The sequence below is a fragment of the Bactrocera oleae genome, chromosome 5, assembly GCF_042242935.1.
Source record: "Bactrocera oleae isolate idBacOlea1 chromosome 5, idBacOlea1, whole genome shotgun sequence".
NCBI classification, from domain to species: domain Eukaryota; kingdom Metazoa; phylum Arthropoda; class Insecta; order Diptera; family Tephritidae; genus Bactrocera; species Bactrocera oleae.
In genome coordinates, this window is record NC_091539.1 from 54,479,781 (window position 1) to 54,496,202 (window position 16,422).

At 33.9% G+C, this 16,422-nt stretch overlaps 1 protein-coding gene across 11 annotated transcripts in view; it reads left to right on the forward strand.

The window, feature by feature from the left end:
• The window catches only part of LOC106625379 (cytokine receptor), a 55,997-nt gene that overhangs the window by 10,008 nt on the left and 29,567 nt on the right, over positions 1 to 16,422 (forward strand). The window contains exon 1 of one of the 11 annotated variants that reach the window (XM_036376333.2): positions 15,297 to 15,382. The exons of 9 other annotated variants lie outside the window; for them this stretch is intronic. In XM_036376333.2, coding sequence (XP_036232226.2) covers positions 15,363 to 15,382 — 20 coding nt within the window. In that variant the 5' untranslated portion in view covers positions 15,297 to 15,362. Of the gene's footprint in view, positions 1 to 15,296; positions 15,387 to 16,422 lie in introns of those variants that run through there. One more of the 11 variants, XM_070110783.1, reaches the window with a different exon arrangement.

Below are 16,422 nucleotides of genomic sequence, written 5' to 3' on the forward strand. Positions count from 1 at the left end.
TGCATAACCTGTATAAATAGTTCTTTGACTTGGTACAAATATTTAATTTATTTATTAGAGCTGGTGAACCAGTAAATAACTTCCTGCATCAATGTTCGTTTGACTTGAAAGGCGCTACAATGCTGCTTCCCTGAATCTACTTATACGTCTGCCCGTACAAGTTGACTGCCTATGTCGATCACATCTTCCAGATAATCGAGGCAAGAACATGCTAACCATACAAGAATTACTTCTAATAAAAATTCCCCATTGCTCATATCGGAAGTAGTTGCGTACTGAATACATACATATGTACATACATATGTATGTGTTTATGTTCTTTCCATATTTTTATGTTTTTTTTTTCAACTCGCTTCTGCTGCGTTCCTTCAACGAAATTAATTATTAATATTATGGGAAACTCTTATCTTGTGCAGCTTTATGTACATACATACTTATGTATGTATCATATAATTTATGCTTAAACTTGAATATGTATATTTATGAATAGATGTACGCACATACATATGTACATGCATACATACATACATAAATGGTAAAGTAAAAATTTTAGACAAGGCTTTAAAGCAAAGCAACGAAGGAAACAGGAACTAATCGTCAGAAATAATGAAAAGATGATTTGTGAACGCAGTCATTTTGATTGAAAATTTGTAGTTCATAAAATGCGCACATCAACTTATATACACAAATACATGCGTTATTATAAATTTATATGGTAAATTCTTACATGAAAGCAACAGGCGCAAACAAGAATGCCGCTTGCGCGTACCTGTGGTGCAGTGTATGCTGTTTAACATATCTACATACATACACATGCACACGCATAGCTATGCACGTCAATTTGCACAAGTTGGCTGCCACATTGTTTTGCTGCGCCCGCGTTGACGCATTGTCAATTCGTCGACCGAAAAGCCGACAGCAGCAGACGTCAGCCGAGCACAGCCAATATTATTATTGGTCAATGCAATATATTCCACAGCGTCAAGAACCATCGCAAACTAGCTATTATGGTATGCGCATGCGCACAGTGAGCCATACAGTTTTGCAGTTTTGCTTGATGAGCCTTTGGTCAATTGGCCGAGAAGAAACAGAATTTGAAGAAGTAGAAGTCATCCAGTTTGTGTTAGTCAGCCTTGAGTCTTGTTACGGACTCATTTCAGTGCTGCTTCCGTGCTGTCCACACACACAAGCCTTGGCACATTCATGTTTACATTTGTAGGTACATATTTAGACATTGCAGTTGTTGGCCACATCTTCAGTCCTGTTCTTTTCAACACAATTCACTCATCATGCGTCCAATCATGCATACATACACACGTATATTTCCACATACATGTATACATATGCACTTACATATATACTTGTGTCTGTATGTATGTTAGATATGCAGGTATTCATATTCCCGCATTGTCTGGCGTGCTTGTGCTGAATTCTGTCGTACAAGTTGGTGCTTCCACTGGACAGCAGCCTCGTCAGGCTGCCTGCCTATATATGTACGTATGTATGTATGTATGCATATATGTTTCTTTCTTCTGCTTTCTGCAATTCAAATTGTTTCGTTTTTTGTTTCTTGGAAATCATAATTTAACATTTTTAACAATAAGTACCACATCAGTCGCAGACACAGGTTTTTGTTCCATTGTATGTGTATGTGTGTGTGTGTGAGTGTGAGAGGGCGCAGTGCTACAGATGATCGTCACCGGAGTTAACAAGGCTGCACAGCTTCGGCCTATTGGCCTTCCGTCTTTTAGATAGGCGGTATTCTCGCCCAATTCAAGAGTCAGATTACTTGGAAAAAATGAAGATATCTGAGAATTGTTTTTATTACTTGTATGTGTATGGGTATATACAGGGTGTATTACAAGCGCTTCGTTGATATCTAATAAAGAATTTTATCAAGATTTTCTCTGTTGGCGGTATATTTACAATTTCATTCAAACTGTACCGATGTACCGCTTCGAATCCTGATTTGTTGGAATGCCATTGAGGCGGGTTTTTTTTTTGATTCAATAACTGTTTCTTCTATCTCTTATGATCCGCTTGTAGCCTCAGACAAGTTTTTTGAAGATGAAAACAAGAAAAGACGTTAACTTCGGCTGCACCAAAACTGTAATACCCTGTACAGTTGCATTTCTTATTTCATAAAAGTATATAAAGAGATCTGCAAATATCTTGATTTTAATCGGTCAGTTAGTATGCAAGCTATATACTTGCATATGCTGTAGTGGTCCGATCTGAACAATTTGTTTGGAGATTGTAGCGTTGTTATATGAAAAGGTTGTCCATACAAGGGCTTCATCTGGATTAATTAGTTTGTATGACAGCTATATGCTATAGGCGTCCGATATTGGCGGTTGCAACTAATGAGCAGCTTCTTGGTAATAAAAGGACGTGTGCACAATTTCAGTTCGAAATCTCGAAAATCGTGAGGCTAGTGCGTGTATATATGTATGGTACAGAAAGATAGACGTTCAGGCAGACGCACATGGCTAAATCGATTCAGCTCGTCACGCTGATTATTTATATACATACAAGTATGTACATATATATTTTATAGGGTCTCCGACGTGGTCTACAAACTTCGTGGAAAACCTAATATATCCTTTTCAGGTTATAAAAATGTTAGTGTTTTGCTTTCGTTCTTCGGAAATTTATGTTGCTTCGATCGATTGAAGGTAGTTTCGGGTAGTTTTATAAATCCAACTACATAACAAATTTGATAATATGGTTAGTAAATTCGCTTTCACAGGTAAATAGGTGGTGCTGAAATCAGTCGACAAATGATGCGAAGTCTATATGCTTCGCAGTGTCGTGAATATTTCTTTTCCATTATTAAAATATGAACTCTACTAAAGCAGAAATTGCAATCGTCGAGGTTGCAGAGGGATTCCTGGGGCAATTGGCATAGTTTTTCGGTACCTGGGTTTACTTATTGGACCAACTTTTTATACCTAAATACAGCGCACCCTGTATATAGTAATGGTCACTCGAATGCTTGCTTGTATTTGGATACATTTAAATACCATTACTTTTGCATGTACGGCTATGCATAAATATATATGTAAATATATATGTACATATGTATGATGTATAATAGGTATATTCATGTGTTGCTCTTTTTTCGATTATTTGAAAAGACCGCATGTGCGTGTATGTGTTCGATGGTGGATCCGGGTTGGCGATTCCGGGAGGAAGGGTGTGCAATATGTAGCGCGACTTTATGTCACTTCTTGTTAAAACCACAGTTGAAGAATTGGCATGTTCGCCTATTAAAGATGAATTTAAACGGAAATAAGCAACTGTTGGCTGCTGTTACTGCTATGCTGTTGCAGCTCAATGGAGCGGCTCATGCCGACATGCCGACAAGTTATCTATAACTTGAGAATTCTTGTACGATCAGCAGGCGCATATGCCGCATACATGGTTGCATTTAATATACACGGCTGATTGAAGGCAGGCAAATATTGAAAAAGAAAAGTATTTAATTTGTATAGAATTAAACGAAAATGGTCATGGAGTAGTACCCTAAACGATTATGAGCTATTTGCTCTTCAAGCGAATTTCATATATCACTTCATTTCACTCTTGACTTTCCAATTGCTGTTTTTTCGAGAATTCGATTTGAACTGATTATGGTTCTGCAGAGTTTATACATACATATGTCATATTTTCATAACTAATTATAACTTCCATGAAACTGAATGAATTTCTTGCTTATACACACTCTTAACTGGAAGAGATAGATTCATTAATTGCGTTAGTGTGAACTGGTGAAAAGATTTTGTTGCTATGGCATGCATTTGACTGAAACGGAAATTGTTCAATATGCCAGTCATCTATGCCTTTCTGCAAAATATACATACAACTGTTAAGTTCTCTGAATAACTTGGTTAGGAGCGCGATCATGCTCTTTGTAGATCCCTTTGGAAATATCCTAGAGAGTAAAGCAAAACATTCAACATAGTATTGATTAAAAAACCTACACAGATGGGATTTAGAGACTTTCGACCAAACTTATTAAGTACTGAGTCCTCTATTATTGAATCAAAATTATTATAAACTTGGGTATTTGCAATAAAAATGGTTTATAAAACTAGGAGATGAACTAGGCGGTTCTATAGAAGCTCTATGAGGCGTTAATATTTGCAAGCTGTATACATAACTTTTAATAAAATTAGTTTACCAAGAAAGAAAGTGAGTCAAGCATTTAAGCCTGCATGTCTACAGGTTGGTTGAAAAGTTTCTGCGCTCGAAATGAAAAAAAATACTGTTTTTGGTACGATTAAATTTTTTTATTCAATATAATCTCCATTAACTTCAATACACTTATTCCCATGATCCTCCAATAATTTTATGCCATCCCTATAATGACTTTCCGGCAGCTCTGCAAAATACCCGTCTACGACTGTAATAGCTGCTTCGTTCGACGAAACTTCTTTTTATGATCATTGTGACTTCACCTGCTTTGGAGCTGAACCACCAGCTTCTGTCCACTGTAAACGTTCTTGTTTCAATTTAGGATCATGGTGGTAGCTCTAAGTCTCATCCATAGTTATAAAACGACGTAAGAAATCGGTTTTATTCAGCTTAAAACGCTCCAAATTATGCTGAGAAATTTGTTTTTTATGATGATGATTCATAGTAATTGCCTTCACTACCGGGCTTAAATTTACACTTAAAATCAAATTTTACCTCGTCCCTGTGCCTTTTTTCGGTTCTCGAAACTGAAAAATCCACTTCGGGGTACGCGACATAACTTCATTGACCCAATAAAAAAACTTCTCGCGTCGTTAACAAACAGCTGCCAAGCATACTCGTACACTAATTGACTTATGGCAATCAAACTTCACACGAATATAAAACAAGGTTGTAGGGACCTGTCCGGGTCAAATTTGATCTCGGCTGTAACTCTGCTCCATGTTTACAATTAGATAGCATAAGCATTTATAAACCTTTAGTTTTCTAGAATTATTTTTATTTTGAGGAACAAAGTTTTTGTGGATCTTCTACAAGTTTTGAGGCACCTCTAATTTATTTTATGACAGAAATCTATTTTTTATCACAACTAAATTGCCTGCTGTAAAATACTGTACTGGACTGTATAGATTATGTGAAAGGGTTGGTAGAGCTTCCATTTACTTTTTTAAGGAGTCTGTCTATACAGCCAAAGATACCGATAGCTTATCTTTAGCATTTACAAATTTCGCCATCGTGATAATATTTGATCATCTCTGACCTGGATGATCAGGTGATTTATTAGAACACTATTGATAACTGCCTACAACTATGCGAGTATTTACGAAAATATCTGTGTGTAAGCACGAATTTACTGGTACATTACGAAATCGTGTAGAACGAGTTAAAGTCAAATGAAACTGATAGCAAGTGAGTAGTAGTTATTATTCCTAGAATATGCAAAGATTTTCCTATACATACATATACATATATCTGTATATATGAGAGTATATAATTGTAGTCATTAAGTAATTTGTTGTTATCATTTTACATGACTGTATACCTAATGTGTTTGTACCGGTCTACAATCTATAAGATCTCTCAATATCATTATTTGACAAGCTTGTAGTGATGCGCGTTTGATTAACGAGCAGCTTCTAAGAAAGCTCTGAATCGAAGTTTCAGAAATGTTTTAAGAAAGCATATTCAGTATAATATATTAATGAAAGTTGCAAAATAAAATTAAATCTACATAATAAGCTGCCCAAACCCTTCTAAAATATATACATATGTATATATACTCTGAACAAGATATATTAAGTTCGCCACGAAGTTTGCAACACTCGTCGGAGACCCCATAAAAATTATATGCAAATAGTGAGCGTGACTTGTTGAGTCGATTTAGACATGGACGTCCGTCCGTATGCAAGCGAATTAGTCCCTCAGATGAGATATCGATGTGAAATTGTCCACATGTGCTTTTCCCCTCAAGAAGTTGCCGTATTAATCGGAATCGCCGATGTCGGACCACTATAGCATATAGCTGCCAGCAAACTGAACGCTCAAAATCAAGAGAAAGATCTCTTTATTCCATTTTTATGTTAGGAATGCAGATGTGAAGGGTATTATAGCTTCGGTGCCACCTAAAGTTAAAATTTTTTCTTGTTTTAATTCAATTATAATCTAAAAATAATTTTTTAATGAAATATCAGTCGTTTTTTCCCGTTTCAAAACTAAAGAGATGCGCTCTCTCCCAGTACTCGGTGTGGAAAAAAATTACTCGCAATTCCTTCTAGCAAATTTACTTCTGCAATAAAAAGTAAATATTTAAATGGATTCTGAGCTGATTATAAAAGTAAATAGTGTAAGCCGTTTAAGCGTAATTAAGGGCAAGTGCATACATACCTGCAATTTAATTCAAATATAGGTACATACCTATAAACTGCATATACGGTATATAATATTAGGTGACTTAAGACTTTATAAAATTTATTACAGTGTTTACGGAATAATTGAGAGCGCTACGGATGACTTCTCTAAATATTAGAATATGCATGTACTTATGTACACGTATGTAGGAATAGTCCACATAACGTATTATAACTTAAACATAACGAATGTGACCGGTTTGCCCTTCTCGAGACACATCACAACTTGTGAATCCCAGCAAACGATGGCCATCACCATTCAGTATTTTGACTATTCCTTGGACTCATATACATACATATACCATTTGTCGTCATTGATCCTTTAGGATTGCACTTAAACAGCTTCAAACTCTACTGTGGAGTGGTCAAACCTGTCATTTATTGCACCGACAGCTTTTTTTATTCTCTATATTTCATAGTTTCAGCTTTCTGATCCAAGATCGTGGGTATTTGTCACGACATACTTCGTGGTAGCCGCTTTCGGGGCATCTCAGCGCGGCTCACCAAAAATCGACATGCGACTAGATTGAAATGTATGAAATCATTTTTAACGGTCACCATTAAAGAAGAAAATTCACTCGTTCTTTAATTTCTCTAGCCGATCAATCATAAAAAATGTTAGTAAAGACACAACCGGAGAGTCATTATATAACAAATAATATTTTTTCGATGAAAAATTGTGCCATATATTCACTCTTTAGATTTTATTTTATTGATTAATTGCTTTCTCTGAATTGGAAGTCTGCCCTTGAGACCACAAAAACTGAATCATATTCGTCTGCAATTGGGCACCCACATGATTCGATTGCTTGGCGATTCTTCGTTAAAAATGATTGCGTTCTCATTACGTATCCACTATTTTCAGAAGACTACGTAACTATATTTCATAAACGACGTTTCTTTACGAAAAGCTCTCAGAAATATGAATGAAAACTCCTGCATAAATAATTAGCAGATTCATATATTAAATGAGCTTTGATACCTAAGTAAGTAAGAATTATTGCTTTGGGTAATACAAATTTATATTTCTAACAGATTATGCGGCGAGTAATAGTTTTAGCGCAAATTTGAGTATAGCTACCGAAAAACGAAAACAAGTGAAAAGGTGCAAGTGAAGCCGAACGATGAATACTGTTACATAATGACCGATGTACAAACATATGTATGTAGACAATAAAAAATGAATTTGAGAGACAGAAAGTTCTTTATACATACATATATGTATTTACATAGTATAGGGAGTAGATATTGACCGTTTGGGTGAATACAACTTTTTATACTTACATAAGTACTGTACTGAATTAAGTCTTCGCATTCCCGCAAATTTTTATCCCGTCACATCATAGAACAATAGTTCTAAAAAGACTGGTTCTTATAGTAAAGCTACAATACAACTGGATGGTGAATTTAAACTACGCGCGCGAACCGAATCAATAAAAATTTTTTTTCTGGATTGGTACAACTTTATTTTATGTTCGTGAAAAGTTTGATCTCCATAAGTCAATTAGTGTAAGTTTGGCAGCTGTTTGTTTACAACACGAAAGGTTTGTCTGACGATTTTTACTATGAAATTTGCTTGAAATTTTGTGTTTCCAAGGGAATAACGGGTACAGAATCGTTTAAAATAAGTTTATCACGAATGTAAGAATTTTATTGGCATAAAGCATTCAGTGAAGATCGTGAAGTCATCGGAAACTTGCCTAATGCGAGTCGACCATCCACATCTCTTATGGATCGGCTCAACACATTTTGGTTAATGTTTTGGGTATGAAGTGTGTTAGACAGGTACAAAAATAATTAAATTAATGCAAAAAAGGCGTTAGTAAAGTTCGCAACAGAGATGGTCTTGACAATGTAGCTGCGATTGATGAATATCCATGAGCCAAAATTAAAAAAAAAAAAAAAACAATTCGCTGAAGGCACTGAATGGCCATACCTAGCCAAGTACATGGAAAATTGGATTAACCGTTGGAATGCTGGTATTGGCTCAGAAGCCAATTTTAATATATGTACGAGAAATCGTTTTTTTTTTGTCAGTCCGGTTCAAATTTGAGAGATGAAAGGTGGCTTGAAGTTGCCTGTAATAATATAATCTTTATTATTTTTTATCGGAAACAGTTAAAATTAAAGATCTCCTATTATTTGCTTCGAGTTAAACAGAGCTAAGGTAATACCCATAGTAATCTACTCATCATAAGTTGAATTTCGTTACTTAATGACATCCGTTCGAATAGTTGTGTTTCAGTTATTTATTATATCAGAAATATTCAAGCTTTGAGTTTAAAAATGTGTAGTGTTAGTGATTGTTAGAAACTAATAGTAGTAAAAAACGAAAAGCTTTTCACTGAGACGTTTTGTCTTCAAACACATACAAATTGCATGCGCTAATTGATATACAGGAATCTAAACACAACAAAAAACGCAAATCACTCTTAAAACTTATTTTCCTTCTATATGATATAATACGACAATTCAAACTACCATATTGTAGGCACTTAAACGCATGGGTCAGAGTTTTTCAGCGTAAAGTGTAGTTAAATTTGTTTGAACAATTCCAATAGATTAAATTCATTCATTAAAAGTTCATAATATCTTTGTACAGTATGTGTGTGTCTGTATATTTACTCCTACATAAAAACGGATGTAAAATGAGTCGGTATTTTATCTATCATTTTACTTCAAACGAATTCAGAAACTGGTCATCATTTGTCATTTAATTACCATAAATGTGCCGTGAACTTATTAACATTTATATGTATATAATATATGTATGTATGTAGACATAAATATGTAGTCATGTAGGTATAAACATATAGTACAGAAGCGCGCCAAATTTCATTTCATATCGTCATCTATTCGTTGTTGTTTCTAGTCGATTAGGTAATTAAAAATTACCTTTTGAATTTTCTGATGTTTTCGCCCGTAATAATAATTTTTGGATGTCCATTGAGTTCATCGTCTTTGGTGCTGATATGGCCTGTACGGAATTTAGCAAACAACTTCTGAATTGTGTTTGCGCCTTGCACAGAACCCGGTCAACACTTGTCAAGCGTCTTTTTGGTAATAGTAGTATTCTTCCATTTTTCATCAAAATATCAAAACTTGCATCACTCAAATACTATATCTCACAAATCAATTGAGTGATGCTGCACAATTTACATCCGGTTATGTCTAACTATAAAACACACAGGTTCAATTCTAGTTGAATTATTTGTATGTATGCATTTTCACAGATTTCATTCGGGTCGAATGCGAGTGGCGAGAGCACTTTGTGATATTTCGTATCTGGGAACTAAATGTAACTATCAGATGTGAACTAAAACAAAACACAAGAAAATTGTCAGTAGATATTCAAAATAACCAATTGATAATTTTTTTATTTAACACGGCTTTGTTATTTAACGAAACGGATAAAAACATTATAATGACAAAAAAGCAAAACTGCTTTATTTGAGAATCGCAGTTTATATTGTCAAGCAAAATTTACAAGTTTTTAATTGTTGTTTACTGAAGCAATAGTGTCGCACAAGCTGTTTAAAAATCCAGAAGCGAAGCTTACTGGCGCTAGATGCATCTTTCGTGAACTCTTTCCAAGCGTGAGCGTCTTCCGCTTATTGTCACGACAGCTTTACTTATGTACAGGTTTTTCCAATAAGAGTGATATGTTAAAAAAAAAGCACACTAATTCTTAAGAAAATTCAAATTTTTTTTATTTAATGTGAAGTACAATCGATACAATTAAGTTCTGAAAATAACGATCCACTTCTTTTGCAGGAACGAAATCGATGAATCCAATTTTCGAGTACTTTTTCCACTAAATCAAGTCGTATATCATAAATAGCACGTGCAATATAGACTTTGAAAGCTTGAAAATACCCTAGTTTATAGCCAAAGGCCAATGACTTCTAATAACCCCATAAGAAGTAATCTAATGGTGTTAAATCACAACTTCTTGAAGGCCATTCAATGTCACAATTTCTTGAAATTATCGCATCTCCAATAATTCGGTTGTTGCACGTGCTGTGTGGCACGCAGCCCCGTCTTGTTGGAACCAGATGTTGTCAAGATCAAGTTCTTCCAATTGCGGGTAAAAAAAGTTGGTTGTCATCGATCTATACCCACTCTCCATTGATAGTAACGGTGTCATCAGCGCCATTCGCAATCGAAAGAAGTACGGACCGATGTTTCCACCAGACCAAAAACCACACCATCTTCCATTTTGGGTGAATACAATGGTTGTTCATGAATAATTTGTGAATTTTCTTGGCACCAGAATCGAAAGTTTTGTTTATTTACTGCACCACTTAGATGAAAGTGAGCTTCATCGGAGAAGTTGATTTCTTAAAAATTGCAATTGGAGAACGATGACTTTGATAATAAAATTGAATAATTTGTAAACGTTGTTCTTGCGTATATCTTTCCATGATGAAATTGTAAACATTACTGAATACAATGAAAACAAATTACAGATCATGACGTCTTAAAAATGGCCGATACGACACTTAGAAGTCATATCATCCTATTGGAAAACCCGATATATTCTTAACGACAATCGTGTCGGAAGATAATTATAGCTGCTCGCAAGGAAGGCTTGAGGTCGTTGGAGTGTAATATTAGTTTAAATTATATTATGACAAGGGTGTTTCAGATCTTGTAAGGGTTTCTTTAGGGATTTTAAATCCCCTTTTTTATTTTGAGATAGATATGAAAAAATCTGAGATTAAATATTTTCGCGTGGCCTTATGAGATATTATTATGCTATTTACGATGTTTCTATACCGGCCCTTTTCGCACCTCTAATATAAAAGCTCAATTAGCAGTAATGCGAACAATGCCGGTGTTTGTTATTTTCTTTGCTTCTACTAATTTCTTCTTAAAAGCTTTGTGAGAAACATGCGCGGCGAAAATCCTCGTTTCTGGTTTCACCGGCTGCATAATTGTAGATTAACGTAACTTAAGTTCGAAATGTAGATTAACTTTGTGGTTTTAGTAAAACATATTACTAATGAACTTTTGGTTACCGCGTAAATAGTTGGATTTCCAGCATTTTGGGTTTATTGTTATATTATATTATATAACTGTATGAAACAAAGGCTCAAAGTCAGCAAATGCTGGAAGTAAGGCTTCACATATGTTGTATGCATTATAGGTACATACATATGTAAGTATATATGTGTTTTATTGCGCGTGAAGCCAAATGTTTTGCTCTCTTTTTTTTTAAATTAATTATAAGTTCATATGTATGTATGTAGGTATGTTTGTAATAATAGAGAATATAGAGATTTTATTCTCGTTTAATATGCATTGTCATTTGTATATCTGTTTATGTACAATTAAGAGACGATTGTACATACTGATTATATATTTCCGTTATTCCTGTAGTATTTAAGTTATCGCGTATAAATTCTCAGCATATGTATGTATAATATATGAAAATACACTGAAAAAATGCAAATTTAATTCATTAAAAGTATTAAAACTTTATATGAATTATATATGTGCATACATTAGTACGTATATAACTATATATTTATATATTTGATATTTATCTATAGTGGTTTTGTAATTTATGTTATAGTATAACCATTATTATTTTACTTAATATTTTTTCTGATAAAATGTTTATAAACAAATTATTATTAAAAACATTTTAAAAATTTGCAAAGTGTTGCTGATTTTTATCAATAAACTTTTAAGTAGCTGCTGTACGAAGACTTTATTGAAACACTGTATGCATTTCATGTACAACGTTACGAACTTTACGAATTAAATTTGTAACATAAATTAGGATCCACCTTAATGCACGAACTCGTAGTTTTTTGTATTTTGCAGCGACCGTTTACAAATAATACATAATACAACTTATGGCATCTAAGCGAAACCTTATCGAAATAAAATACGTATTTATTGAGAAAAACATATTATATACAATACATTTATATTTAGTTACATACATATTATATATACATACATTATAAAAGTATATACCTCACATCTTTATCGTAATATTTCATATATATAAATTCATAATATAATATTTCAGTATAATATTTGATACTTATATGTAGGTATAAGTATATGTTTATTACTATGACTATTTAATATTAAAGCAAAGCTTCCACGCGGTAAACCTTGGCTTTGTTTGACACTGTATATTTTTTAATTAAACTTGTATATACTTACATATGTATGTATACGCTAAAATTTTTGAAGAAAAAAAGAAATATTTTTCGAACATCACTCGATCTGCGACGACGCTAAAATATCCTCAACTGCTGCACGGATTTCGGCCTTCACGCGAATGAAATCTTAAAAAAATCTGCCAGGTTTTGTTTTACAAATTTTAGACCAGCTTTACCATTGTCAATGACTTATATGACCGTTCCCACGACAGTCGGGTCTACGAAACCGGAACTGACCCGGATTCTTTGCTAATACCAACTGGTACTGCGAAAACTATTTTCAGATCTGAACTATAAAGCCGCCAAACTTATATGACCGTTCCCACGACAGTCGGGTCTACGAAACCGGAACTGACCCGGATTTTTTGCTAATACCAACTGGTACTGCGAAAACTATTTTCAGATCTGAACTATAAAGCCGCCAAACAGACAGCAGCAATCGATTCACTTTTCTTGACGTTCAGTGCCTTGATACTGAATAATATTAGTTTTGTCATCTTCGATTATGAATTTTTGGCTAAACATCATTTTGTTGTAAGTATATAAAAATGTTCGTAAAAACGTCCACTTCGAACCTATTTAATTTATTGATTGATAAATTTAATTATACAAATATATATGTATGTTATCCGTAGTGTGAATCGCCGCATATTCTGACAACATTTTTGGATCCTATTTATTTCAGGCAGCCCTTCAAGCTCTGCTACAGTCTCCCTGATTTAATTGTTCCTCTTCATCGTAAGAAAATTTCTCCGATTTTGCCAAATTCATATTGTAAAATGTATTCGATTATATTTTATTTAATTAAAATTATGAAAAAACTTTCTTAATTTTTTTTCACTCCTATTATTTATACAAAGCTCATTGCATCTGGCAATATTTTGCAATGTGACATCTACATATGTGTGGTCAGTGAGTCCCAAATGAATAATGTTTTTAACTCAAGTATGCACGGGCGTATGAGAAATGTACATTTGAATGTACATAACCAAAAACATATACCCTTTAACGAATTTCGCAAGCTTTACTCATACATACTATGTACATACATACATGCATACACGTAGATTTATGCAGTTTAAATATTATAATTTCGAATCCGCTTGCCATTTGCGCATTTGTCACATGCTCTCCAGAATCTTTGCACGAACGCATGAAATGTTCCATTGATAACAAATTTTCTACGAATCCCATTGTTTATCTCCCTCTTTTTTTATACTCTCGCAACCTGTTGCTACAGAGTATAATAGTTTTGTTCACCTAACGGTTGTTTGTATCACCTAAAACTAATCGAGCTAGATATAGGGTTATATCTATATAAATAATCAGGATGAAGAGACGAGTTGAAATCCGGGTGACTGTCTGTCCGTCCGTGCAAGCTCTAACTTGAGTAAAAGTTGAGATATCTTTATGAAACTTGGTAGACATGTTTCTTGGTACTGTAAGACGGTATTTCAGATGGGCGTAATCGGACCACTGCCACGCCCACAAAACGCCATTAATCAAAAACAAATAAATTGCCACAACTAAGCTCCACAAGAAGATACAAGACTATTATTTGGTATACAGGATCACAATAGGGAGGGGCATCTGCAGTTACATTTTTTTTTATTAAAGTGGGCGTGGTCCCGCCCCTAATAGGTTTAATGTGCATATCTCCTAAACCTAATGTGCATATCTCCTAAATGCTATAATAACAAAATTCACTGGAAGGAAATGCTTTTAGATCCTCTACCTACAGTGTAAAAATGGGTAAAATCGGGTGGCAATTTCGCCCACTCCCCATATAACGGTACTGTTAAAAACTACTAAAAGCGCAATAAATCAAGCACGAAACACGCCAGAGGCATTAAATTTTATCTCTGGGATGTTATGAGATGACTTTATAGGAACCGCGTTCAAAATTAGTCAGTGGGCGTGGCACCACCCACTTTTAGGTGAAAACTCATTTCTTGGGATCTGCTTAAGCGATTTCAACCAAATTCGGTGCATAACGTTCTTTTCATATTTCTATCTTTTCATATAAATCGGACTACAATCACGCCTATTTCCCATATAACACTATTTTCAATTCCATCTTTCACTTTCCACCATGCATATCAAGCAACAATGTTTATATCGGCGTAAAACTTGACGTTTAAAGTATGCCACCTTGTGACCAAAAATTGTCTAAATCGAACCAAAACTGTTCAAGCCCCTAAGTACTAAAAATGTGGACCCCAGTGCCTATAATTGACCTTCTACCGAAAATATCAGCCAATCCACAAAGAAATCTCAAACGAGTATACCATTTGACTTTGCGAGAGTAAAAAATTTTCGGTTACATTCGAAATTAGCGCTTCCTTACTTGTTTAAATATAAACAAATGCGAATTAAGCAACTTTATTACGTTTAAGTAAATGTCTCAATGAAAGCTTATTCATGGTATGAGAGAAATTTCCGGACTCCCAGAAAGATGGTGCTTTTTTCGAATGTTTTTCGTTTCGGTTATGGATTCTAGGTAATCTGATTAGAGCGAATTATATATGATTTATATGTGGTTTATAAATGCTTATTTGTATTTAATCATTAATAAAGTTGTTTGTACAAAGTTTTTAAGTATGTAGTAAATACGTGCCTCGGTTTGTGTATGAACTTATTGTTCTTTCTTAATCAAATATAAAAATTTACTTTAAACTTATTTGTTAGTCAGTCAGTCCGTATATAACAAGTAGTTGCACAAAGCTGGAGTCTATATCAGTTTTTTCCCGACTGTATTGTGAATAACTTCCTTATAAACACTTTCCTTAAATATAATATGCTGTCGAGTTTACTTATGTATGTATGTATATACTAATTATTACGCAGTTTTGCGGTTAAAAATGTAGTTTTTTATCAAGTTGATATAAGTAGTTGGTGATAAAAAAGCAAGAGTTCCAAGAAAATTTGTTAACTCCAGCAATTTTAAATTTTTATCAAGGCATTTTTGGGTTTTAAATTCAAGTGATTTCAAAGAAGTGTGACATTTAATGTAAACAATATTAATAAAAACTAACAAAAAAATAAACGAAGAAAAGGAATATGACTTATAAACTTTATACTCAAAACTTAAAAACTCAAATTTTTGCAGAAGACCACAACGGGATATTAGAATGTTTAAAAATTAAAAAAAAAAAAACAAGAACATAATAAATTTCGGGTGCACTGAAGCTAAAGTACCCTTCGAAAGTGCATTTCTTATAGCATAAAAGGGTATAAAATAATCTTTAGCTTGATTTTGAAAATCCAGTTTGAATGCCAACTACTTATATGCTATATTGATCCGATATGATATGCCTGGAGATTGTTGCGTTTCCTTGGAGAATAATCTGTGCCGAATTTCTTGAAGATATCTTGTGACATAAAAAGGTTTCCCATACAAAGGCTTGATTTAGATCGGTAAGCTTGTATGACTGCTATATGCTATATTGGTCCGATATCGGCGCTTCCGACAAATGAGAAAATTTTTGAAAAGAAAAGGACTTGTGCAAAATTTCATATCGATATTTGAAAATTGTTTTCATATATGCAGACGGACATGGCTAATTCGACTCAGCTCGTCGAGCTTTTCATTTATGTACATATGTACATACTTATGTACTTTATATAGTATCCGACGTTTCTTTCTAGGTATTATAAACTTCATGCCAAACTAAATATGTATGTCCTGTTCATGGTATAAATATTAAATGTATGGTTACAAAGTGCTTATCGTGTAAAAGAAACCTAAGTTTAGGACAAAATTAGCTAGGGCGGTCAAATTTAGTACTTAGTCTACAAAACAAAAACGACAATTATATTATATTTCAATATAGTCTCTTTTTAGCTCGACACACTTT